The sequence below is a fragment of the Arvicanthis niloticus genome, chromosome 17 (genome assembly GCF_011762505.2).
Source record: "Arvicanthis niloticus isolate mArvNil1 chromosome 17, mArvNil1.pat.X, whole genome shotgun sequence".
NCBI classification, from domain to species: domain Eukaryota; kingdom Metazoa; phylum Chordata; class Mammalia; order Rodentia; family Muridae; genus Arvicanthis; species Arvicanthis niloticus.
The window spans coordinates 15436167-15464023 of NC_047674.1; the positions used below are offsets into that span (position 1 = coordinate 15436167).

Genomic DNA, 27857 nt, shown 5'->3' on the forward strand with positions numbered 1-27857 from the left:
TTTTAATTCCCAGTGTCTCCAATGGTGCCCACTCCATCTCATTTCCACATGGTGGTTGCTTAATTATTTGACGGAAGAGAAAAAGGAAATGATTTATAATTTCAGAATCTTCTCTGTGAAAGTGAAGCAAAAACCAAGTGGAAGGCAACCGTTGCCACTTTAGAGTTAGTGAGATTTGTCAGCATCTTGGGCCTCACCTCTGATTGCTTGGTGAGAGCAGCTGGGATGAGCAGTTCATTTCCTGCTGTAACAGAGAGGTTTGTGGGTGACTTACCTGGTCTAGGATAATCCTTTAATAGCCATTCAGGATGAACCACTCAATGGTTCAGTAAAGACCCAGAAAGTGCTGAGGAAATGAGATGAGGAGGAAATAGATTCCCATTGAGAGCACAAAGCTCTGTGAACTTGGGGGGTAGGGGGGGCAACACCAGGAATTCCACAGACGCTGTTGTATAATAAGATTGGATACACTGAGATGGGTCCTGATTTTTTAAGAAAAAGATCTTTGCCACACAACTTCTAGATGTTCAGACCTATATGAAAGCCTGGGTCTTATCCGTGGAATCTGAGAAATTCAAGGAGGCTTTTCTGTATGCTCCAAATGCTGCTTCCCATACCTCAAAGCCTTGCTTTTTGCCTGATGGAAAGAAAATCAAGAGACAGTTCTGTCACCTACCAGCAATCTGACCCTGGACAAGAAAGACACTTAACCTCTCTCTCCTTCAGCCTTCTCACTGGGGAAGCAGGGAAATTAGCACTTGATGCAAACTTGCATGAATGTTGTAAAACTGAGGACCATTAGACCTGGGGCCGCGGAGCAGACCTCCCTGGCTGTGGCTTCCTTTCAGCAGTGATCTGTGACCTCACCATTGGATGATAGGAAAGAATCCAGAAGGTATTAAAATGTAAAGACAGTGGCCACAGTTAAGTCACTAGAGACCTAGGAACTCCTCAGCATCCAAAGCTTTCCCAGGCACACACTTGTAAGTCCGGTCCCGGGACGCAGATGATGATGCTAGCAAGTCTTTCAGAATCCATATTCCTCAACTGCAGCCTAGCCAAGCCAGCACCTCACTGCAGCGCAGGGCCACTGCTTCTTACAGCTTCCTTAGAAGCCAGAATCATCTCTCAAGGTTTCCACGCAAAGGTCTCACTGACACTCTCTGAACTAGTCAGGACCACCTAGTGCTTGACGGTCATGTGGCATCAACTGTACATGCCATATGCCCTGCACGACTATTCTGTTACCAGAGGTCCATGACAAGGCTCGGTTCCCTTCCCACCCTCACTTGTCCATGATTACCAGACCTAAATGGCACAACCAATTTTTTCAGTATGTGTAATCTTCCTTAACAAATTAACCTCAGCTGAAGATCCAGAACACCACAGGTATTTTCAGGAAGTGCTGGAGACGGAGCAGAAGGGTGATCACATGATCATTTAAACATGGGGTGGAACAGGTGTTAAGGGGAGAGGATGGTAGCTTCCACTGTGCCACTTGTGAACATGTGCATTAAAAGAAATGACACAAAATGGGAGAGGGTACGTCCACTGTTTCAACATTGCCTCACCGTCCTCTGAGCCTTCACAGGGTAGGGTAGGGGATCGGAGCGGGTGGGCAAGCACTACATAACTTCCGTATCTTAGGACTCTTTTGATGCCCAGAGTTAATTAAAAGCCTGAGAAGGAGCTTGCTCTCTCAAAATCCATTGATAATCACTAGATATGATTGCCAAATTACCATATTGGAGCCCTAAATACTTATATAAACTTTTAAAGTGACAGTCTCTGCTCCTGTGTTTACTGTGTTCACGTGATTCATTTTACTATTGAATTTTAGATTAGCATACAAGCAACAGGTTTCAACACAGCATCTGCACATACGCATGTCAGTATTAAAACCAGAACAACTGTTCTGCTAAGTTGATAAGGCATCTTTTTTCTGCCAGGTGGCAAAGACTGCATTAATGCTCATGTCCAAGAAGGAGTGCAGGGGAGCTAGAGTGGCTCTTTCTGTTGTACTGAGGCCCTTGCTGGGCACCATGTCTGAAGCTGATAAATACTAACATGATCTTTCAGTCTGCCAAAATCACAGAGGGAACCATCTCAGGAAGCCTGAGGCGCAGCTCTTGCCACACAACTGGGGATGGCACCTAGGCCCATGCACGAAGTCCTGGGGCTCCATTCGTGAACAGCACGTCCCTTAGGTCTCTGAGGCTTCTGGTCTATGGCACATGTGAAAGGCAGAAGACTATGAGCTGCTTTCTTTCTTCAGGGTTGTGTAAGAGGCCCCATGGAACAGATGTGTGTGGGACTAGCAGCTCCAAGACTAGGTGTTTGGCTACTGGTCCACTTATACTGAGGACAGGGCAGAGGAGATGAGGAGGCTGGAGAGACATTCCCTTGACTACTGGTTACCATGGCTGCTCTGCACCTGTCCCTCCAGGGAAGGCCATAGCATCTGCAAGGGATACTCCCTCCTCTCCAGGTCCCTTCTCATGTCTCCGGGGTCCCTTTAGTAAATCTCTAGTAAGTAGTCTGAGCACACTATCAGCGTCCCCCTAGGATTCTGACTGAATTAGCTATCAATGGGATTTTATTTTTCTTATACTCATTTGACTGTAGTTGTCTGTTACCATCATGAGGTGGAAGACAAAGAGCCACCTACTCACTACCTTATAGGTCTCTTCTACAGTGCAGTTCCTTACACAGTCAACCCATGGCCCCATCCTTTGGCCCTCTCTTGACTACAGCATTTCACTGAACTCATATATAAAAATAAAATGGCAATGCAGAAAACAGAGACTTTTAGTATTTTCATTCCTCCGAGTGTCAGTGTCAAATTAGTCTATATCTGAAATGCAGTTAGAATGCTTGATTTTAAGGACTTCCGCTGAAGCTGCTGACTTGACTTTCACTAAGAATAAAATTATTAAGTACATTTTGGCTTGGGACAGAATTTCCAACAATTTCTGAAGTGGCCCTACATACATATACTTTGCTGCTTTGTAGTATGCATTTATGAAAAGTGGCATTCCCAGCCCTGATGATTATAAAATCAAAATATTGACCAAGTCTAAAAAAAAATTTGAAGATACTCTAGGCATGTAGTTTCCAACATCATCCGGCCAAGATTTAATTCTTTATGCAAAAATAAGGAAGCATCCATCTCATTGGTATGCAGATGTCCTTTTGCCTCCTAAAGACTATTTGTGTGTGTGTGTGTGTGTGTGTGTGTGTGTGTGTGTAGTTGGTATTGCATGTGGCTGTTGATCAATTAACATGGGTCCTAGGAACTGCTCTGGTCCTCTGGAAGAGCAGCAAGTGCTCTTAGCACTAGGCATCTCTCCAACTACTCTTTCATCTTTAATAAATGGTAAAAATTATACATATGCAAGAAAATCATTTAAATACTTAATTAATAACCTATTATATATAGATCTAAATACCTATTTTATCTCTCTCTCTTTTTTCAGGTGGAAATGGGTCCAGAAAAGGTTAAGAAGCCCTATGCTGTGCCACTGTCCGCATTTCAGATAAAAGAGGAGGCCATGAGCAGAACACAGCCTGAGAAAACCAGCTTTCAGGGCTTTAGGACTCAGTTGTTAACAGAAAACACATTTTTCTTTTAATTTTTAAAAGAATTTATTTTTATTTTATGTGCATTGTTTTTTTACCTGCATGTATGTCTATGTGAGGGTGTCATAAGGGCCTGGAGCTGGAGTTACAGACAGTTGTGAGCTGTCACAAGGGTACTAGAAACTAAACCCAGGGCTTCTGATAAGCAAGTCAGTGCTCTTAACCACTAAGCCATCTTATCAGCCCCCAGAAATACAGTCTCACAACCAGACAGGATTGTCAACAGGAAGTAATCTGCACAACTGGCTTGAACTCTGAGGACAACATGCCCGCTGGACTTCTCACAGCTGTTACTTAGGGAGTGAGCCGTCCTGAGGACCCTGACTCGTGCTTCAACTGTAGGATAACAGCAACCAATCTGACTTTAGAAATGTATACTGTGTGACATACACATCCTTTTGCAGCTTCTAGGATAGCCCCAGCTCCTGCCTATAGGTGAGATATGTTCTTTTATCTGGGCCGCCTTGCCTGGCCTCAGTGGGAGAAGATAGGCCAGACAAGCTTTGCAGAGACTTGAAGTGGCAGGGTTGGGGGATACCCAGGGGCTCCCCTACCTACTCAGAGAAGGGGAGGGGGGATAGGAAAAGAATTGTGGAAGGGGGTGACCAGGAAGGGAAAGTGGGTGAGACGTAAAGTGAATAAGTAAAAAATTAAATTAAAAATAAAAAAAAAAGTCATTTCGATTAGAAACTGTCAGTGAACTGAGAGGTATCTCAGCAGACCCATCCGAGACTTCTGAACATGTGCAGCCCAGTCATCCATCCTCGCTGGAGACACTGCAATCCTTTTCTGATCTATGTGTTTCTGTGGTACCTGTATACCTGCATGCTCATGTGGAAGACACAGAACAACCCTGGTTACTACTCTTTAGGCACTGTACACTATTTTTATTTGTTGGTTATAGAAGCAAAATCTCTCACAGAGGGCTGGGAACTTGGCAAAGGAGACTAGACTGGCCGGCCAGTGAGTTGCGGGGATCCATTGCTTGCCTTCACCGCCCTAAGTGCTAGGATTACAAGTACATACCATCAATGTTTGGCTGCTTTAGGAGTGATGTGGGGGCTCCAACTCAGGTCTCTGTGCTTGGAAGGCAAGTACTATAGAGCTATCTCCCAAAGCTGCTGTCTTTGTGTCTTCGGACCGATCCATCCTGTTTCAGCTTGACGATACAGTACAGCATAGAGCCCACCAGATGACCCAGAAAGTTCAGAAAGCCAGCAAATGTCACTTTCCACATTCCTTCTGACTTCCTATTAGCTGCACATGCTCCTTCTGGCTTGATCTTACAGTGTTTATGCACAGATCACGTGTGGGTAACTGAATGCATGTAAGCAGAGAGAACTGACCATCAGCTGTGCTATGACATTAAGAACAAATACCAACTGGAAACACGTGGCATGCCCTAGACACTCATCTGTTACATGACACACTCTCATTAGGGGAAATCTTGCTTGGGTCCCCAGGCTGGAGGCTGAAATGGGTGGTAATGCTACCATCTTGTCCCAACCTCTCTTTAGGGCAGGTTAGAGCTGACACTGGCTGGTGGCTCTTGTTAAGGTCTCAGTAACAGCATTTGTGGGAACCTTTTTTTAGTGAGAAGAGCAGTGGCATCTAGCTCAGTGCCTTCAATGTTACTTTCCATGACTGCTGACACGGCAGAATCATCCTCATTTATCCCCAAGTAAGAAAGCTGGTCTTCATTTTCTAACCTTGCCAGCAGAGTGCTGCAGGAGACAAACCAGATGAACCTTGGTGAAGGAGAGGAGCTTCAGACCCTGCAAGGAGCCCCAAGCTGGTGTCCTCATGACACCCAAAACAACACAGCCCACCTCACGAATGATGGGACAGCCTGCTGAGCCACACAGGTCCTTCTTGCTCATTTTGTGCTGTGGGCTCACAAAACCACTTTCCCTACTGGGAGTAGCATCGTGTAATCCACAGTTGTGAACATTCTAACTGGGAGAATATTCAGGAAAAACCTTGGTAGATGGAAAGAAAAAGGTTCTGAGTGACAAGGCTCAAAAACCTTTGCTCCAGAGAGAATTGTGCTATTGTCTATCTTGCCAACAAAACTTGGTGTTAATACAACAGCATTTTGAAAGTTTGGTTCTATTTTGAATATTTCTGGAGTTTAGTTACATTCATCTCTCATTTTTTTGTGTGTGTGTGCGCATGCATGTGTGTGTGTGTGCAGGTATGCACCTATCTCCACATGCATGTGTGGAATAAAAGCATCTACATTTGCTTGCAGGACCATTTTAGAAAGCCCACATCTGGCCACCAGGTAGAGAGTGGACGTCACAAGCAAGGGCATTTTCCACAGTGCAGATAATCACTCTGGGAGCCCAGGCCCCTTACCTTCAGCAGTGCCCGAGATCCCGTCAGCCTTGAAGTTGCTGGTACTTTTCTTCCTCCGGTGCTTCTTTCTGTTGGCGTGGGGGGAGGGGGGTGGGTCGAGCTTGGGGCTGGTGCTGCTGGAGATACTTGGGCTGGAACACACCGAGTCACCCAGCCCCGTGTCTGTGGCCGAACCGGAAAAGGCAAAAGAAGGCAAAGGTGAACTTGGACCACAGAGCAAGGAAAGGAGGAAAAACAAGCAATGTCCTCCAATGTAAGGCATGAGGTCTTTCCTGAGACACCTGTGTACAAGATGGCTGGGTTGGAGGCCTGGGGCCTTGGCAATGAGCAGGTCAAGGCACTTTTGTCCTGTGCACCTCCCAGCCCAAAGCAGGAAATACTCTGCTTTGTGTGACTGGACTCCTGGAACCTCAGGCTCACACATGGCATCAGGGAAAGCAGGGTGGTAAGCTTCTGATTCTGAATGTTTCCTTTCCTTCCGTTACTGACCCTGCTGCACCAGGATTGAGAAACTGATGCATGCAAAGCCACAGAGACTTATCCTTGAGTGGCTGTGAAACTGAATACACAGGATGAACAATCCCATCTCCCTACAGCACGACACATGGCTGTGACTCCACTTTGTAATTAGTGAGAGGTGGCACAACACACTACAAGTCACCAAGAGCCTGCAGGAGTGTCCAAGTCAATACTGTGTAGCTGCAGGCCGGGGAGTCCCTCATACTCCTCAGAGAGGCTTTAAAGCCAGTGTGCAAACCCAGTAAGTTACTATAAGTGAAACTCTGTTATTTATCTTTACCGAAGAGAAGGCAAAAGTGATGCTAGAAGACTGGGAAGAGACAGATGTACAGGAATAGAATAGAAGCCTGAGCAGGGGCCAGAGGAGTGTGGGTATCGCAACTCTCCTTACCCCAAGCTTTCAGAGTCCTCTTGTCCTGAGTCACCGGTCTGAGGACAGAAAGGCCTGCACTGAGTCCTATTCACTTGACTCCTGCTTTTTGAATATGGCCACCCTCTAGAAGCTGGGGACCCACTACTGAAAACCTGTTCTAAGATCCCTGCTGACATGTACTACAGTATGGTGCCTACCATCTTCTGTTCCATCCCTGAATGCTGCCACCCTCCCACTTGTAGCTTTCCAGGCTCCAGGCTCTCTAGCTCACGTGCCTGCTTCTTCTCCCTAGGTGATATGTACTCCACTTAGCAGGCAGTCCTGAGCCCCATTTCAGCCTGTGGTTTGGCAGACTAGCTTAGGTGGTGGCGAAGGTCAGGGTTTAAATTAAAACAGCTTCTTGCTAGGCATAGTGGCACACACTTTTAATCCCAGCACTCATGAGGCAGAGGCAATAGAATCTGAGAGTTCCAGGACAGATCGGTCTACATAGTGACACCCCAGACTTAATAAAACCCAACCCAACCCAACCAACCCAACCAACCAACCAACCAACAACTATCACCACTAAAACCAACCAACAAACAAGCAACCTGTTTTCCCAAAGCCCTCATCTAGTCTCTGGGACAGGTACCAGACTCCAAGACGGTCACCCATCCTAAAGCTTCCCTTATGCTATCTAGTGTCTGAACACTTTCGCTCTTCTTAAATATTTCATGTGCAGATTTCAAAAGGTGCCCCCGTGAAGCACACTCTCTGTGCCAGGCCCACTGACAGTGGTCCATGCCTGTCTCGTCCCTACAGGGCTCACTCATCAGGCAGGGAGGCAAAGTCACTCACTGCGACTACCCGAAGACCTTTCCATGTAATAAGCTTGGGTGCCCCACTGTCCTGTTCCTTTAGTTTTGCACTGACACCTCTGCAATGGTGTCGTTGATTCTTTATCCTAAGCTACTATGTTAAATCTCTACTCTGGGGGTCTGAGTGTGGACAATCTGCACTGGTTAGAGTCATCTAAAGCTAACTTCAGAACAATGAAGGCTTTCTTTTCCATAAGTGTCCTGTAATGCCTAACATAGGGGAAGGGTGGTGGTGGTGGGGTGTATTGTAATTCAACTACTGTCCAACACATGCCATCGTCTCTCTGAGACACTTAGAGCACATGCACAAACTCTCGTCTGTGCACTGTCGTTTCTTGTCTCCTTTTTACTACTTGATTTCTGCTGTTCTCTGATGCACAGTTCGCTAAAGCACTCTTCCTCACTGCTGGCCACAGCTGTTCTCACCAGTGCCCCTGAGAGGGGTCACTTCAATGGACAGGCCTCCAGGGGCAGCATCTGTTTCTCCTGCATCTACTGTGGTTCATCCCTCCCTCCTCAGATGGAAAGCCACAGCGAGTTGTGCACAGAAACCATAATGCACAAGAAAGAAGTCTGTGAGAGGCTGGCCCCATAGCATCTGCCCCTCCTCACCTCACTGGCTCGGTTCTCCCCACATGCAGACAAGTGTCTGTCACAGGAACATCACTGGCTGGCTATGCTGTCAGCTTCATGGATGCAGGGTTTGTGTTTTCTCTCTTTACCAGGACAGGAACCATGGGGAAACTCTACTTGCATTTGCCAGTTTTACTGAAGAACTGACTGTCCAAGGTGCTGGCCCAGATGGGAGGGGGCCTGTGGTCCCCAGTGGGGCAGCAGAGTGCCTTGAAAACTCCACGGGCATGCTTTTGTGCCCACCATCCTGCAAGTTTCCAACTGTCTAGAAGCTATTTTTAGGTGAACGACTACAGCCATGAATGGGATCTATTGACAGTGAGGGAGTCTCCCTTACACTCAGCCTACACTTACTGAGCATGCGCTCTGAGCCGGCCACTGTCAAAGAATAAAGGGCAGAACCCCTGACCCTATGGAGCTGATCTCTAAGGCCTGGAAAGAATGCCCATCTAATTTCTTGCTTGATGCTTTCAATAAAAGACTGTTTTTCTTGGGTCCTGCTCCTGGAACACAGAATGCTGAGGGACCCCATCTGCAACAGACATGTAAACCTTACAGATAAACAGAGGGAGGAGAGAGGACCTATCCACACACAAGGACTGTGACTCTGGGGCTAGTGAAGGGGCCCCTCAGGGGCCAGTGATTGAGACTAATGGGAAGATGGAGGTGCCACCATGTCATGAGGAGGGTGTGAGTAGAAAAGAGCATGAGTTTTCTTACTATGGAAGACATGGAAGGGCTTCTGGGTCTGACCAGAAGTCAGGACACAAGCTTTATGTTCACTCTCAGATAAGGGACTGAACCAGTCACTGCTGTGTGCACAAGGCACAAGACCCCAAGGGAAGCCCAGAGGCTGTTCATGCTCATATAGAGATGGAGGTAGGAGATAACTCCTACCATCTTTCCCCCTGCATCTTCCATGGGCCACTGTGTAAACAGTTCATGGCCCGGGGCCTGGAATCTACCCCCATCCAGCCTTCCTTTCCTACCAGTAGGGCAGGCATTAATGTGGTACCTTCCATGAGGTCTGCCTCATCACCAGGCCAAGGGGGAAATCAAGGCATACAGATACGTGAAGGACCAAATGGTAAGCCAGGCACGCTGGGACAGAAAACAGACCTGCAGCCAGGCATCGGGGCCTGGCAAAAGAGCCTGTGTGGACTTGCACAAGGCTGACGCAACCAGTCACTGGGAAGATGGTAGTGATGGTGAGGGACTATGGGAATCCTAAGGGGGCATGTCGCTTGGCCACAGAGACAAGGGGAGGCAGGGAAAGTGGCCTTGGCTTAAGGGCTGAGTGGGCCAGACTGACAGTAGCCTTGTGGACACATGGATGAGTTCCTAGTTACCGAGGTTCTACACACAGGCACCTGCAGCGTGAGTATTTATGCCCTGACTCTCCATCTTGAGTATCCCAGGAGCTGTTTAATCCCCCTGCTCTAAAATACGAGCAGTCAAGAGTATGAGGTTTCTAGACCGAGCTTCCTCACTCCCCATTGCTCCTCAAGCCTGACAAGATGTCCCTCAGCCCCACCCTACCTCAGAGCCTACCGCTTCTCCTGACTGCCTATGAAGGATGCATTTCATTTTGTATCAATTACCAGGCAGTAAGACAAGAGACTTCCATCTATGGTGTTAAATACAGGAGAGAAGCAAGGTGAAGCAAGGCAATCAAGGAAAAAAAAAAAAAAAAAAAACAAACCAGTGCTTCAGTACTTCATGTTTGAATCTGCTTTGGTGTAGGGATCCCCCAGATATGGTTGTTAAGCCAGGAAGGGCTGGCCCATCCTATGTGTTCAATGCTGGCTATTAGTTCTTCCCAATAGGGCATCAGTGTTCAACACATACCCCCCAAAATACATAACAGGAGCAATAATGATCACAATCTGCGTGCTCTCGGAGCTCCGGCTTGTGAAGTATGAGTCAAAGAAGCAGTTTCACTTTTCACTCGGGGAGCTGACAAGCATGACCAGAGGGAGAATAAAATAACATTCCACTCGCATAAATATCAAGCAGCCTGCTCGAGACTGATGGGCCAGGAATGTATTCTTAGCTATCATTCCGGCAGACAGGCCCAAGGACACTCATAACTTATTTTACAATCATTTAGTTTCAGCTCAAGTGGAAAACGTGACAACTTATCTCTGCCGACAAGATGCTATATCGAACCTCACAATTAACTCTCCTCTGATTATCTGCCCAGACGATCATTAGCTGAGCCCATCTCGATGGACTGTTGTGGGGGCTCATCTCGGGAAGTGCCTCTGCCAGGTGAAAAGAGGGTTTCTCATAGCCAGGGGCATTTCCACAGACAGGGTGCCAGCTTCTTGCTTCCATATCCCACTGCTTGTGTGGGCAGAGAGCCAGGATGGGCTTGTTGGGAGCACTGAAACTGTCCAAGAATCACTCTTGGTACTCTTCTCATGTGTGAGTCCTGAGTTAGAGCCGCCCTGGGTCCTCCAAAGCCCTGGAAGTTGCCATTTCAGACAGGATAGAGATTGGCGGCTTCCTGAGGTACACCTCCATCCACTGTTCCCCAGGGTGTGGTTTGAAGACAAGAGGATACGAGCTTGCACCTAAGAGCCACCATAATCCAGATGAGTAGCTGGTAAGATGGCTGACCATCACCAAAAAGATACAAAATGCTTTCAATCATGTGCTCCTAAGAACTACATGTTTCCATGAACAAAAGGGGGAAACACAGACACCAGGAGAGAAAGGAACAAGGTGGCATGTGCAGTATAGGCACTGACGGCTCTGCAGTGTCCACAGGTACCTTCACTTCTTTGGCTGTGTTAGGTACAACACATTGCTAAAATCTTTTAGGTTTTTTTTCCCCCCCTGTATTAAAAGAATTCAGGATTTTCAAAGACAGAGCCATTTGGCACTGCCAGAGGGAACCGCTGAGGGCTAAGGCCTTCCACAAACTCAACAGCAAGTCATTGTGGGAAGTAGAAAATTAAAGGCCACTTGCTTTGATCCAAGGTCAACAATGGGAGACTCATTTGGATCTTTAATAGGGCCTCTGTCCCTTCTGAGGCTCAGAGGGATGTGTCGGCTGGTAAATAAAGAAGAGGCCACCTTTGCCATTGGAGGAAATCACAACATCCCGGGTCCCTGTTAAAAGGTGAGTGTGAAGTGAAGTTCAAACCATCGCCCTGAGCACGGAGCTTTTGACGGAGCTTGCAGCGGGAGGAGGCTGACTTCACTCCCATCTCTGAAGATGTTTCAGAGACTGCCATTATTGTGTGCTTCCTTTTGCAGCGCACGCAGGGGTATACAATGTCAGAAGGGGCAGAGGGACGCGGCGGGGGGTGAGGAAGATGACAGGTGTTGGGGGAAAGGAAAAGACAACACAGTGTCAGATGGAGTTACAAAAAACGGGGAGGGAAGGCGCACAATAGGAGGGGCCAGCTCCGAAAGAGGGTCCAGGGGAGAATAATTCCTTCCCCGGCCACTTTCAATTACACTCAGGCTCTGCAGAGGAAGTTGGGATTTAAGAGAGCTGATCGCCAGCTAGATGAAGCTCTCATGACCAAATACGTTCATAAAGCCCTTTAAAAAGGCACAGATTGGGTTCACTATTAACCTTAAAAAAACACAAAGTGGGTTCACTATTTAGGGTCCAGGGTTTCTCTTCTCAGGTAGTGAACATGTTCTGAAGGTGACTTAGGAGAGGTTGCAGAGACCTGTGGCTATGTTAGAAACTACGAAGTTACACTTCATATGAGTAAGTACTTTATGTGAATTTCACCTAAAAAGAAGTAGATTTTAAGGAGTGGGGGAAGGCCATTGTATTAAATGCTTGAAGAAATTAAATAAGAAAAGCAAAAAAAAAAAAAAAATTTTTTTCCACTTTGGAGTATAGGAAGATTGGGGAAGTAGTTTAGGGGATCCTTGGGCAAGGGTTAGCACCAGTCGTAAGACTGGGTGTAGAGAGTGAAGTGGCTGCCCCACCTAGACCACCTGCCAGCCTGTGTGTGGCTCTATACAGAGGCCAGCCAATGGCTCTTCCTGCTAGGGGGCCGTGTATCTGTCACGGGGACCCTTCACCCTCCTGCTTCCCTGTGTTACAGCCCCGCCGCATCATGCGGTTCTCTCATTCTGTGGCTTCCTGCGTTTCTCTTGGGTCTTGCTCATAACCAGAGGCTTTGGGGAATGTACCCTTATATAAAGACAGAAGGGAACCAAACAGCATCCCCCGATTCAGAGGACACACAGTGATCAGGAGACATGGACTGTCCGAGGAAGCTGGGGTAAGCCTGTGCCACAGAGGAAAGCAACTGGCTATGTCAGTCAGGATTTGATATTTAAGGGTCAAAAATCAAACTGTTCTCTAGTTGATTTTTAGCTGAATGCAAGCTGCACAAAGTTTAAATTAATCTAGTGTACTTGGAAAGACGTAAAGGCAGGCTGAGCAGGGCAGGGAGGTGGAAATGAAATCATTTCAAGAGATTCCCATTCCCTTCCAGACTCATCTCTTTTTACATAATCAACCACAGCCATTTTTCAAGTTTGGTGCTTACAGCTTCTAAATTACAAAGAGTCTGTTTCCCAAGGAGGGCTGCCCTGGCTGAACCAGCTGGGGAGAGACCAGGCACATCTACAAGGAGAAAACTCCAGAAGCTAATTAGATGTATGATTGCTCTTTGATAGCACGATTCCACTCCCTTTAGGAAACTCGGCTGTTTCTATAAAAAATCACAAGGAAGAAAGTGACGTTCCTAGCTGCTGCTGAGGGCTGATTTTAGATGGCTAAGCCTGGGATGTCTCTGTCCAGGGTCCTGAAGATGTCCAGTCTCTAGTTCTGTGCAAAACTTGCCAAATATGCAAACACACCGCTGCAGCTGCTTCCTTGCAGCCCAGCCTCTTAACTTCCCACCTTTGGATGTCCTGCAGCTCTACATGGGCCTGACATATAGAAACACAGGCCTGGAAAGGACTCAAGCTGATTCAGGGTTACATGTCAAAAAATGTAGGCAATGTGGCTCATTCTTTGTCTCTTTGGCAGTTCACAGGCCTTGGTCGGTGTGACTATTCGCTACTGCTTATACAGGCTTCAGTTTTAAGTCATGAATCAACACTTCCGTTATTTAAACATTGGGGAAGTCTTTAAGACATGAATCCATAAAAATAGGTTCTTACAGGGCACTGGATGCACACTACTAGACTGTTTCTAGAAACCCAGAGCTCTGCCCACCAGTGATTTCAGGGGGACAGTCAGACTGTCACATGACATGGTTCCAAAATAAGGGCAGTAAGAGATGCAGTTCAAAATCCAGCCTAGCCCTGGGCTATGTTGCCGTGGTTACAACACCCAGTTTAATTTTAATGTCTTCCCATGTGAAACAGGCAGTCCTCGACTCCTGCTCTGGACCTGTCTCACCTGTTCTCTTCTCTGCCTGGGCCAGAAGGATCCCTCCCGCCCCCAAACACACCAGAAGTAGCAGCAACACATGGGCCTTCTGCCATTTGGCCAGTGAAGTAGCAGATGAAATGGATGGACAGACAGACTCACTGTCTCACCAGTCAGGCTCTGCAAAGAGACCATAATACCCCCAGCAAATAAAACAGGAGCTCCAGCCTGTAGTGCAGAGGCTCTGGGGAACAGTAGAATCCAGACACAGCCTGTATTAGCAAGCCTGTTGCCTACTCAACCGAAGCCCCAGGTTGGGGAGACCTAGGAAGACTATGCAACACTACAGACAGCACTCTCTGATGGCACCATCCATCAGGGTTAACCTCAAGATGTCCCAACCAGAGCTGTCACCAAACAGACATTGCTTATACTAAAGAGTGGTTATTTCATAGGGAAAGTCTTGGTAACTGCTGGAGAGGCTCGTGGACAATTTACTTTCAGAAACGCCATGACTAAAGCTGCATGACTTACCATGAGACAGACCACCCAGTTCTAGCAGCCACGGGGGTGGGAGCCACCTCCCTCCGGCTCTGCCTTAGTCTCACCTTCTGTGACTGTCTCTTATGTATTAGTGTTCCCCTACCCACTTTATGTTTCCATACAAATTTATTTATGTCTGTAGGTGTTTTGTTTATATTTATGTGTCTGTGTACCATGTGTATGTGTGCTTGGTGTTTGAGGAGGTCAGAAAAGAGGCATCAGATCCCCTGGAGCTGGACTTAGAGATTAGTGGCAGGAACCAAACCCGTGTTCTCTGGAAAAGTAACCAGTGCCTTTAGCCACTGACCTAGACCCCGACCCCAGCCCCCTTTACTTTTAATCTTATTTAATGTGACTGGTGTACAGAAGACACCAAACATTGGATAGATGTTTAATAATAAAAAAGTAACAAAGAAACAAACCATGCCAGGGGCTGCTGAGATAGCTCAGTCAATAAATTGGCCTGCCTTGCGAGCATGAGGACCTGAGTTCAGATCCCCCATCCCTATGTAGCAGCGCAGTGTGATGGTACATGTCTATAACTTCAGCACTAGGGGTTCAGACACAGGAGGACTGCAGGAGCTTGTGGGCCAACCAGCTGAGCCAAACTGGCCAACTCCAGCACCAGTGAGAGATCTTGTCTCAAAACACACGATAAAAAATGATCAAGGAAGATACCCAGCTTTGACCCCTGGCCTCCACATGTGTATGCATACATATACATGAAACACACACACACACACAGGTGCAGCATGAAGAACAAATTCAAGTCTTTGCAGAAAATATCAATATACCCAGTATACCCATATGTAGTAGACTCCTAGGTGAACATAAAACCCAGGGCTTCTTAACTACCAGTTGATAAATCTGCCTCCATGTCTTTACAGCCAGAGTAATATGGGGAATAAATTGCCAACATATTATGATGATAAATTATAACTTATTTTCCCTTGGGGGTTGCATGTAACATTTTGTTTTGTTTGAAGCTAACTGTGGAAAACACCAGGGTATTTTTTAAGAAATGAAATCAAATGCTAATTTGTAAAACCCACCCTCCCCTTGTTGATACTCAAGGAAACATCACCTTGTCAACATCTATAAGGTTTGAAAACCCTGTGTGATTCCTCTTAAACAGGAGGCAGGTGGGTGAGTCATGAAGAGGGAGCCGCGTGGTTCCCAAGCCTTTGTTGAGGGTGGGTGGCATACTGTAGACACAGAAGACAGAGATAACATCATGGTGTCCGGTGCCTCAAAAGGGAGGCCTGGCTACTTAAAAGAGAGACTCCATTCCCCATCCTGTCTGCCACACCTGGGCTCTGACAATTGGCTCAGTCAAGGGATAGAGGATACCCAGTGGGACAGGACACCCCTGCCCTTCAATCTCTGCTAATGGGGAATGCTTTGAAGGTTTTTGGTTCCTTTTGGAATTAATCTATAGTGACCCTGAACAGACAGCCCTGTAGCTGTAGCAATAAGGGTGGGTGGATCATGGGACATGGCAGGTGAGGCTCAGCCTTAAAGAACCATAGCACTGATGATACTCAGGAAGGTTATGTGTGGAAATAAGAGAATTGCTGAATAACAGAGACACCCCTCTGCCCTCCCCCACATGTGTGTGTATACATCATGTATAGACATATAGGGCAGCTCTGTCTTGGGCCTGGGAAAGTTAGGAGAACAAAACCAAATGAAAACTATCAGTTGGAAAACAAAAACAACAAAAACTAGATGTACTGCCCTGTGCTTGAAATCCTGATGCCCTGGGAGCTGAGTCAGGGGGATGGCAGCCGCGCCACAGTTGGAGTCCCCCTAAACAAATCAAAAGTTGTGTAATGCCAACACTCTCACAGACTATTGCAACTCTATTCTTCAGTGTGATGGACTGATGCAAAGATGCAGAGGCTCTTTAAAGTTTCATTGTTTATAAAGGCAAGATGCCCGCTTTCAACAGGCACCATCTTTGAATGATATAAACAATTTTGATAAAGGCATACTTCAAACATGCCATCTACATTTTGAAAATTTGTTCTATGAGATTAAGAAATGAGCAGGCGGAGACTTCGGTGACGACTTCTGAGCACCCTATTCTTTGAATTTTGCTAACAACTCTTTCTTATGTCACACAGGTTGGTGGCAAGGCTTGGAGCCTGAGGAAGAGCCAGGTGAGTTTACCCCTGGCTCTGACTCTGATGCTGCAAAAGCATGTACCCTAGAATAGAGAGGTAGGGTATGGGGACACGAGGGTCATTGTGCACTGACAATTTGGCATGGTAATGTTGTCATCTGCTATGCTGGCCCACTTACATCAAACACACCCAATGCAGAGCCCATGAGAAGACGAGCACCCTCGATCTGAGCTGCCGGATAAAGCACAAGTTCCAGAAATGACTCAGTGCATCAGACAAGGGTGTCCAGTTGTCTCTTCCACCCCAAAATAAGAAATGAGGAGACAGGCTAAGATATGGCTCCGGAGTCAAGAAGACTTCCTGCTCTTCAAGGGAACCTGAATTCAGTTCCCAGCACCCACATGCAGCTTACAACCACCTGTAACTCCAGCCACAAGGGGTCTAATGCCCTCTATCAGCTTCTGTGAGCTCTTGCACATGTGAGGCATATACTCACATAAATAAAATAAAAATATGTCTGAAAAATAATCAGGAGATAGTCCCTGAGACTGACACCAATGTTTAATAACCAGAACGTGGTGGGGTGTGGTGCAGTCATGGGGAATAACCTCCCATGTACAAGGTTTATGGGTTTAATTACTATTGTACAGGGAAGAAAACATAAGGGTAATATCACTTCTGACAAAGAACAATGATTAATTTAGCATTCATGTTGAGCCACTAAAAACAAAATAAAACAAAACCAAACCAAAACCCAGAACACATTTCATTTGCTCCAGTAAACTTCACTATGTTATTCCTAACACTGATTTTGGAATTTCAGCTTTGTTCTAGGAAAGAAAGAAAGAGAGAAAGAAAGATCCATCAAAGTGCTCCAAGAACCAGGGTCAGGCTTCTTGGGGTTTGAAGCATTTTCTTCATCATGGCTAAAATTTTGTCAATACACTTCAGTCAGACCTGATCTTTGGGAAAATTGCTTTAAAATCAAACGAAAAGATAAGATTGTGTTCCAAAACATAATAACTGACATTTCCTTCTTTTTCCTTAAGCAAAAGCTCCAGCCCGCTGTGGCTGGCAGCAGGGTCAGGAGTGGGTGCAGCAGAGGTGGGTCTGGATCGCTATCCATCAAAGCATGCCTCATTCCTATTCCTCTCCCCTACCGCTGCCTTTGATCCCCCAGGGTGAGGTTAAAAGCAGCAACTACCTGACGCCTCCTCAGCCTGGGAGGACCCCCTCTCCTCCTTCTTGCACACACTGCACCGTTTCTATGACTGGAGCCCTCTCCTAGGCTGCACTACCCTCCTCCACTCACCACTATTGCACAAGGCTTCAGACCATTGCTCATTTTCTCTCACTATTCATACCTGCTCACTATACCCTGCAGTTTGGTGCTCCCAGCTTCCTGTTGATTGACAGCCTGAGTGGTCTTGCTGAGCAGGAGGGTCAGTCACCACCAGGTGAGAAAACTTTTCCCAGAGAAGTAATCTGGGCCAGGTACCAGGAGTTTCTTACTCCAGAGTTATCCAGGTACATCAGGACCACAAGCCAGACCAGATGCAGCTGTCCACACTATGTTCCATGTTCTCAAACTCCAGCATAGACCTTCACGGTGATGCTTGATATTGTCAGATTGACCCAGGTTAGAATCATCCAGACCTCTAAATACATCTCTAAATACTGATTCTAGATTAGGTTGAGGTCCTCAGGCTGAGAAGCAACCAAACAGCATTCACCTCTCTGCTTCCTGACTGCAGATGCCATGTGACCAGCTGCCTCACACCCCTGCCACCGCACCTTCCCTACCACAATGGCCTGTACCCTAGAACGACAGGCCCAAATAACTCCTGTGTTCTTCAGTTGCTTTTGTCATGAATTTGATCACAGCAGTGAAAAGGATTCACACAGTCGGGGAGATTCTGACTTGCAGAACACCTCAGTTCCAGGCAAACAGTTTCTGGCTATTTTTAGTGTCTCCCAATTGGATCATGGCTACGAAGCGGGAGGGAATAGGTGTCATCCTTTCATCTAATTCCTCACCCTCTGTGGCAATGAGGACTGGATGCAGGGCCTCATCTGTATGAGGCAAACGCTCTCACTCAGCTGCAGCCTCACCCCACCAAGTGGGCTTTCTAGTTCCAGACCCTGGGACACTGTCTTTCAGGCAAAAGATGTCATTATCTTTTATCTTTCCCAGCAGAACTTCCCATTCTTTGGGAACAGAGACCCCGAATCCTGAATCTGGTGCTGTGACTGTCAAGGGACTGAATGAACAAGCTGTAGACTAGGGGCCAGCAGCTCTGCTGGTTCCTCCAGGGGGATTTAGGCCACTGGAAGAACTGGTTGTATTTGGTTCTTCATGAGCAGCAGAGGAAAATGCAAAAACAAAAACAAGATTAAATTTGCTGATACTGCAAAGCATGCAGGGCTTCGGGCTTTCTATGAAAAGTGGGCAGTGAAGGGAGACCCACTGGACATGCTCAGCCTCTGCTCACTGTTGAGGTAAGATCTTGGAGACAAGGCCTGAGTGAGCGGGTAACTACACGCTGAACTCTGTCATGCCTGGGACCCCCCTATTGCTGTGCTATGACTTCATTTCTTACAGATATACGTTAACACTCGTTTCTTGGGGAAAACCCCAGTGACACCGTGCATGCAAGTATGAGCCTGCTCATACTGAAGACACATCTGATCACTTGGAGAAACAAATCTCTCGACTCCAGCCAGCTAACATACTAGAGAAAGGCCGGGGGCTGCAGTCCTAGCTAGGGTAGAGTCAGGGTGAGGCTTGAGGTGTGTGTGGCTTACTTCACCTAGTGCGTTAATATAAAATGTGATGTCAGACAAAGAGCCATCAGCTGGTTTAAAGCAGAGTTTCTAGTCCTGAGAAATCACGCTTGGCTTTCTGTGCTTTTGAAGGAATTCTGCCTCATCTGTAGGAAACACTTCTCAGCTTCTGTGCTTACCTCAGCTATGTGCAGAATCCAGAAAAGAATTGAAAAACAGTTAAAAAAAAAATAATGATAGCATGCCCACCTAGAGAAGATAATCCAGAGTGCAGTTGCCATGACAAACGCCTTGGACAGCTGGTCACACGCTGGTGCCGGATTCTTGAACTATAAGCAGCTGTGATACCCACGAGGTCTGTTCATATAAAGCGCACCCCCCCCCCCAGCTCTGTCTTTGAAATGGCATTAGTATTGCTTTTCTGCAAGTAAGTGAACGCTTTAAGAGACTGCAGTATACACAGAAACCCTTCTCTGCAACTGCAGTAAGATTTTAAAGCCCCCACTGTAGAAATAACATATCAATTAAAATAGCATTTATAACTAAATATGTTTAAATGTTTCTTCATAAAAAGGCTAAAACTTAACTCGTTTTAAATAACCATCTGCTTCTGCCATATAAAATTTTTAGTATCATTGTATAATTAATATTAATAACACTTTCTGTTAATAATCTTATCTGTCAGATAATCAGGCAGAGATTTAGCATAAAATACGTCCAGTGACCGAAGTTTAAGAATGCAAAGCCACAGAATATAAACACACACAGAGGAGCATGCAGCGGACCTGACGCTGGCCCTGGGTAGATGCCCAGCCGACCTCCACCTCTGCGAGTCCGTGTCCTCGAAGCTGGCTCATGCGGCTTTCCTAACTGCTCTTCTTCAGGGCTCACTTCCATCATTCGTCTTCCCACCTTATTTTATCAGATGCCCTTAAGGTCTCGATACATTTACAGCTTCTAATGCAGGAAGCAAGGAAAGGCTGAAAACTTACTGGATATTACCATGGGCTGGAGAGAGCTGAGTTAGTAGTGTTTGCCACACATGTGTAAAGACCCGAGTTCAATTCTCTGAACTCATGGTTTTTTGTTTGTTTGTTTGTTTGTTTGTTTTTTAAAAAAACCAGAGTGTGGTGGTATGTGCTTGGAATTCAAAAATCTGAGGGCTGGAGCAGTAGTTAAGAGCACTAGCCAGTCTTCCAGAGGCTATAGGTTCAATTCCCAGCAGCTACATGGCAACTAACAGCTGTCTTTAATCCCAACCCTAAGGGGACTAACAACTTCTTCTGGCCTTTGTGCATAGTTATATATGCAAGGCAAAACAGCCGTAAACATCAAAGAAAAAAGTTCTAGTGTTGGGGCGTATGGTGGTTTGAGTAAGATGTCCCTGACACATTTTGGGACTCTGAATACTTGGTCCCCACTTGTTGGCTCCATTTAGGAAGACTCAGAGGTGTGGAGTTGCTGAAGGAAACATGTCACTGGAGTGGGCACTGAGATTTCATAAAACCAGTGGCCATTCCCAGCACGCACACATGTACACACACGCACACACACACATACTCACGAGACCAAACTTCATGCCAACAGCTGCTGGCTGCAGGAGAGGGTAGGATTAAAGCTTCTCACACTGCTGGATTTCTGACCAAAACCACAGAAATCACAAGTGAGCATTTTCCAGGTCGATGAGTAGCATCCAACCACCAGACAAAACTGTGTCAGGTATGCATGAACAAATCACTCAGTCTTCTTTGACCTTGTTAACCCATGCACCCAACATGTCCCTTACACTTTCACACCAACCTATACTAGAGGCTGAAACATGGTGCATTCTAAACTAAAGTCAACCCCAAATTTGTGTCAACTTGACACAAGCTGGAGTCATCTGGGAGGAGGGAACCTTAACTGAGAAAACGCCTCCGTAAGATCAGGCTGTATGCAAGCCTGCAGACTCTACACTATAGAACATTTTCTTAATTAGTGATTGATGTGGGAGGGCCCAGCCCATGGTGGGTGGCATCACCCTGGGCTGGTGGTCCTGGGTTTTATAAGAAAGCAGGCTGAGCAAACATGAAGGACAAGCCAGTAAGTAGCATTGCTTCATGGCCTCTGCGTCAGCTCCTGCCTCCAGGTTTGAGTTCCTCTCCTGACTTGCTTCAGTGATGAACAGTAAGGAAGGGTAAGTCAAATAATCCATTTCTGTCCCAAGTTGTTTTAGTCACAGTGTTTTATTACGGCAATAGTCACCCCAAGACAGCTCCTAAAGCGGGGACTGAGGGACAGCACAAGTTGTATCATGGTGGTACTGGATAGAGTCCAGGGAAAATGATGGGAGACGAGACAAACTGCCCTGCGTTCCTGTGCTGTCTGCCACTCCACATGGGCACACTACTGCCTTGTCAGGACCCTGTTGGGAGCCCTTCTGTGCCTCACCTCTACCTGTTGCCTCGACACCCATCACTGAGTTCCAAGGATGTTTTGTGCCATGTCTCAGCCACCGTACATCCCTTATGTATACACCACATGCTCGCAAGGCTAAAGAGGTCCTGCCAGCACTGAGGCACATGTGACATGTCTCTCTTCTTGGGGACCACTGACCATGTATTCCCAGGCCCCACTGCACATGGTAATGTGCTTACTGCTGGAATCTTCCCTTGGTATCTGGAAAGGATTGGTGCTATAGCACTCTATATCACAAACAATGAATGCTCAAACCCCTCATATGGAAAGAACTTATACACATCCTCCCATGTATCTGAAGCCCTCTCTAGACCATTCAATACCCAATACAGCGCAAATGCCAAGTACACAGGTGCTGTCCTTTGGCAACAATGACAAGTCTATACCTGTTCAGGAGAGACACACACTTTTCTCTAAATATTTCTGATCAGTTGAGGATTCAAGCAAAGGCACCAGGTCAGAGGGCAGTCTGGATCTGATGAAGGAACGAATGGTGTGTCGTGGGCAGTAAAAGCCCACACATGCAGGACAGCCCAATCATGAAGACATCTTCTGCCTACTCTCATGTTCTCCTCACTTGACAAATACATTTCAATTTGTGTCTTCATTGATTATCTATCTCTCTCCATCTTGAAGAGACACTGGAATTGTGTGGCTCCCATTTCAGTCCCAGGCCCAGGGTGGTGGGGTGACATAGTAAAATGTCAACAAACACTTGTAGGACAAAGAACAGAAATGGCAGTAGTGAAATACAGGTCACCTAGACAGATGTGCACTGAACTCGCCTCCGGTTTTACTCATGACTCACTGTCTTAAGTCTCTCCTATTGCCATAAGATACTCTGCCAAAACGACTTAGGGGAGAAAGGTTTATGCAGGTTCAGTCACAGTCCATCGAAGAAGGATGTCACAGCTCCAAGACGGAGACAGAGGGTCACATTGCAGCTTTTGCTTTAGTCAGGAAACAGCAGAGAATGTTTGCTAGCTAGAGCTCAGCTGACACTCTCTCCACTCAGGCTGCACAAATGACCACGAGTTGGAAAGCACTAGGGACCATGCCAATGTGGGTCTATCTCAACCCACATGAATCACATCTCTAGCTGCTATCCAAGCACTTGGTAGTTATGTCTTTAGAAACTGGGCCTCACGTTGTTAGTCCACATTGGTCTGAAACTTGGCAATCTCCCCAACTCAGTTTTCCAAATGTTCCACCTGTGACTTAGGTGGTTTTAAACAGAATCCAAGACGGCAGTGTACAGGCAGACTGAGAGCCATTCTGTACAGCAGGAAGGGTGGGGTTCTGAGGCAAGGGCAAAGAGAAGGTTGCAGCCTCATGTAAGGCCCAGTCTTTTACTATCCTATCAGCTGGAGACAGTTTCGAAGCCCTCCTGCCTCCTGCTGTCTGCTTTCTGCTCTTAATACAGTCCACTTTGCCAAAACCATGCTGGAGATACAATTTCGCAAAGGGGCCCAGTGGGCCAGCATCCTGCAGACAAGCTGTGCTTGGTCCCTTCCTGTTGGTACTTGGAGCCTCCTTCAGCTGTTCCTACATGAGGCTTGTTGAACCAGAACTCTGGCCTTTAGTTCTAACTTCTGACCCATTTTCAGCTCAAGCCTGGAAACCGAGGATTAGATGACAGCCAAGGCTTACACCCTCTGCTCCTTGTAGCACTAGCAGCAGGCACAGGCTGCCCAGGCCAGCCTTCTCCTTGCTCAGGGATTCCCCAAGCCTTGACTACAGTGGTTTCTCCAGCCCATACAGCATCCTCAGTGCAGGCAAGCCAACTGGCAAAGGGAACCACTGAGGGATGATCAGCAAAGCAGATGTGGGTCCAGCCTGATGTCTCTTCACTGGTTAGAGTTGATGCCCTTTACATCCATGTCTGCATCTTGAAAGAGGCCTACACCGGTCTTCCTCTGCATCAGCCCCTGCCTCCAAGTTCCTGTCCAGTTTAAACTCTTGCCTCGGCTTCCATTAATGGACTGTAACTCATGATATCTAAGCCAAACAACCCCTTTCCTCTCCAAGTTGCTTTGGTTATAGAGTTTCATCACAGCAACAGTAAGCCTAACTAGGAGGCCTTGTCAAGTAGTGACTGTTCAGTCAAGGCCATGCCGTACCCATTGGTGGTGGCAACTGGATTGTCAGTGAGCTCCTGATCCCACCAATATTGCTGGTGCAGCTTTGGGAGAAGCTGTGTAGAGCTCAGACTGAGTACAAGACCCTGAAGTGACTTTCCTAATAAAGGAAGCTGGGTTCCATTTCCTTGGAAGAATTCTGATTCCTGGGGAAGTGGGGCAGTAGCTGCTAGGAGGAGCCAGGCCTAGGCACTACTGCTGTTGTGGGTCCAGCCAGCTCCTGCTCATGAAGCTCTTCTGTGTGTGGGGCTCTAATCCCCATCTCTGGTTAATATCATCAGACCCTCCTTCCCCCAACCATTGTTACTACCAAGAATGCCCAGCCATCAATGGCTATTCCTTCTGTAAGGATTAAAAACAAACCCTGGAAGAGAACCAGTGGTCTAGAAGATTCTGAGGAAGGGGGCTATAATGACCCATGGCAGTAGCCATCTGTTTCAAACATTCCTAGACTTTTGCCTGGTGGTGGTAAGAGCCCTGCTAGCCTTCAGGCATAAGTCACTGCTCCTTGTCCTAGTGACTGGGGTGACATGTGGTTGCCCTACTTCTTCTGGGTCGGCAGCTACTGCTGGAAATAGCTGATAGCCAGGAACTGAGGAGGCAGAGTACAAAGTCTGATCAGGAGGGAAAGAAATCCACCCTTCCCCCTGTGGCTGGCTACCCAGGAAGCTTCTGCTTTCTCTCAAACCACATGCAGAGAAGGGAGCCTGGGTCATCCTTCTAATGAGGCCGCCTCGAGTGGTGTATGGAGCAGCCCCCGTGCCCTGCAGTGGCTTACACAGGACTGCCAGGCTTTGAGCCATGAGAGCACAGGGGCAGAAGGTTGACTAAGCAGGGGATGGTTCTCCAATGCAGGAGGCTTTGGGAGGGACTGATGGGGAGCACTCAGGATCCATGGGAGAAAACACCTATCTCTTCCACCTTGTATTTCTTTTTAAAAAGAGACAGGTAATGTGTATGATACTACATCTTAACTCTATGTGAGTCCTGCCTTAGGAAAACAAAACCACAAAGGGAAAGTATGTAAGAAAGACCTGTGTGAGTGTGGACACTTATTAAGGGTGTGGTCTTAGGGAGTCACAGTTCTCTGAGAATGAATGTCAGATATGAGGTGTGAAATCCATTCTAAGCCTCCCCCATTTAAAGGTGCAGAAATGAATAGATCAAAGCCCAGCAGTGTCCCATTAGTACCACCTGCTGGTCAGGTTCCAGAATTGCCAGCACAATACCCAAAAACAAAATAGCAAAGCTCAAAAACAAATACCCAAAACCAACAAATTAAAGCAAAACATAGTTCTTATCCTTGGACCCATAGGGACAGTATAATTGCTGGAGTCCTCCTGCTCTCAGATGCAGAGTTGCTGACCTTTCTTAGATGGGGCACAGCAGAAGCCATAAGATAACAACAAAACAAAGTGCAGACAATTACCAGAGCTACGGCATATTAAAAGAGCAAAATACTTCCACAATGGGAAAAGTACTTGAAAATTAGCAAAACTCAAGTACTTCCAGATCAGGACTCACTGTGTTGTAACAACCATGGGTCCTGGCAGGAAGGCAAATAATAGGAGCCCACACACAGGACTCCCCTGCCCCCAACCCAATCATGCAGGTTCACAGGTACAAGTACATGCACACAGTAGTCAGATATGACTTCCCCACAGAAACATAAAAGACCAAATGGCGTTTGTGCTTAACACTGCCACAGCTGCAAGAGCCAGGAGCCTGAAGGGAGCTGCAGAGCACTGAAGAGTCATAGGAAGAAATGTATTCACCATGGCAGCCAGTCATTGAGGCAGAAGATAAACTGTTGGATTGAAGTAATCTGTGAAAGGGTGGAGCTATCAGAACAACCTGACAGCAGAAGGGGTGGGGGTTTGAGAGTACTGTTACCATAGCAACAGCCACAGCTGAGGCCATCGGGAAGCTGGCACTTGCAAGGGATGGTGTGGGTTTGGGTGTTGGTGGTGGGGGAGTGGCAGACTGGGCCAGACACTCCAGAACACTGGGAGACTAATGCAGGTGTGTGTGTGTGTTTGTGTGTGTGTGTGTGTGTGTGTGTCTGTGTGTGTGTGTGTGTGTGAGTGTGTGACTGGCTCTTGCCCTTAGCATGGAGGTGATGCATCTAAAACAAACACCTTGTCTTGAGGTGTGCTATGACAGCCAAGTTTGCTATAAATGGCCCTCCAGGGCCCCTGCTCGCAGCAGGAATGCTCACGCCTGCCTAACACTTCCAGAGAAAATTACTCGTAAGAAGATGATTAATAAAAAATAAAAAAATCAAAGGCTTCTAGTAAGAGTCAAGGAACCCTCAGCCAATAGTTGTTGCAGAGATAATTGTTCTGAATCTATCAATAATGCTAAGCTCCTCTTCATTGACTGCAAACACCAATTTCTTTCACCCAGGATTATAAGTTGGTGTTCTCGGGCTCACTACTGCCATTACGGTGATAAACAGTTCAGACCACAACAGGATCTGACGTGTAGATCAATTCTGGGTCCATAAAGAATCTACACAAGAGGTTCCAGGACAGGAATTTACAGCCACCAGTTTTTTATTCTCTCTTGCTGCAAAAATTACTTCTGTCAAACACTTAGGAGAGTGAGGAAAAATGTAAAAAAATTAATTTTTCATGTACTACTGGAACAGCCTTTTCCAGTGCAGAAGTCCAAGACGAATATACTCCGAGTTTAAAAAATTACACAGCAGCATGTGGTACTTAGTGAAGAAGGAGCCTATCCCTGCTGTTGCTCGAAAGCCAGCAGACAGCAATTTGAAACCCTGAACAGAGCTGTCTAGATTTTTCTCTGAGGGCAGATGCTGGGCTCACGTTAGCAATGCCAAATTCTATTAGACATTTAATTTTAAACCTCAGGTATTTAAATGTAAAGCCACACAACAGTAATAGCCATAAAGCACCGGGGCATTCCATCTCACAGGATGGGTTCTTCTTGCCTTCTCCTCTTAATTTAGCCAGCGCCTCCTGCCTCCCAGTTTTACCCACTACAAAGTCATCTATCTAATTAGGAGTGGCTCACAGCTGCCTAGAGGCAGACGCCCCAGGGGTACCTGTGTGTCAAACAGGGGAAGGATTCAAAAGTTCTCTGAAGCCTAAGTCTTAATTTAGGGTGGAGGACAGGGCAGAGAAAAGAGACTTCTGGTGCTGGGCCAGAAGACAAGCCCTTCACAGTGAGGTGGAGGTAAATCCTAAAGCTCCAGGCTCTGTCTGCATGGCTGCCACTGGGCTAGCTGCTGCTGCCCCTGACAGACAGACCAGAGGTGGGCCTGTGTGTGTGTGTGGTGGTGTGTGTGGGGGGGGAAGGTTAGGTGGTGATTACAAAAAGAAGGGTCTTGTGTCAACTAAGTAAGAAGAAAACTGTGATGAAAAGCCCTCCTCAGGCTTCTATCTTTGGTTGCTATCATGGAGCACCACGGGGAAACATTTGTGTGATAAGAGGCCATATAATGCACTTATACACATTTTACTTATGTGTCCCATAGAATTCTGTGCTCCTTAAAGACAGTGGGAATTGGGGCTGGCCCCAGATGGATCTGTGCAGTAAAGGTGGGACAGTGGGACATCTCTCTCTGTGGGAGACGGCACATGGTGCTTGCCCTAGTGTCAGGGAGCAGCCTGGCCTTCTGCCCTTCTAGCCAACTCCTGGGAATTGTCTGTCAGACATCCCTCTGTTCAAATGCAGGTGTCTGTTCAGATCACCTTTCCTGACCTGGCTTCTCTCTCGGTTTTGAGAAGACTTGGTCAGAAGGATTTGTTTGTTCCCGTCTGTTGGAGCGCTGTGGAACAACCAGAAGTAAGATGGTGTTTACCCAAAGCAAGCGTCCTGCTGCAGCAGCTGGTGGGTCCACAGGGAAGACCTGACGTGGAATCTTTTAATTAGAACAAATTATGCTAAAATGACTCTCAAAACCCTGTCTGATAGATTACATACAACAGTGGGAATTCCCTTAAATACCGGTGAACAGGCCACAGACAGAATGCCACAGGCAAAGCAAGCTGCAGCAGCCAGTGCACGGGGCACACTGCATAATTCATGCTGTCACACAAACAT

General features: G+C 46.9%; 1 protein-coding gene across 15 annotated transcripts in view; it reads right to left on the minus strand.

Annotated features, from left to right (window-relative positions):
* The window catches only part of Agap1 (ArfGAP with GTPase domain, ankyrin repeat and PH domain 1), a 435962-nt gene that overhangs the window by 102248 nt on the left and 305857 nt on the right, over positions 1–27857 (minus strand). For 13 of the 15 annotated variants that reach the window (XM_034521738.2, XM_034521740.2, XM_034521736.2 and 10 more), the window contains one exon: positions 5998–6159. The exons of the other annotated variants lie outside the window; for them this stretch is intronic. In XM_034521738.2, the coding sequence (XP_034377629.1) occupies positions 5998–6159 (162 nt within the window). The remainder of the gene's footprint in view (positions 1–5997; positions 6160–27857) is intronic. 15 annotated transcript variants of the gene reach the window in all.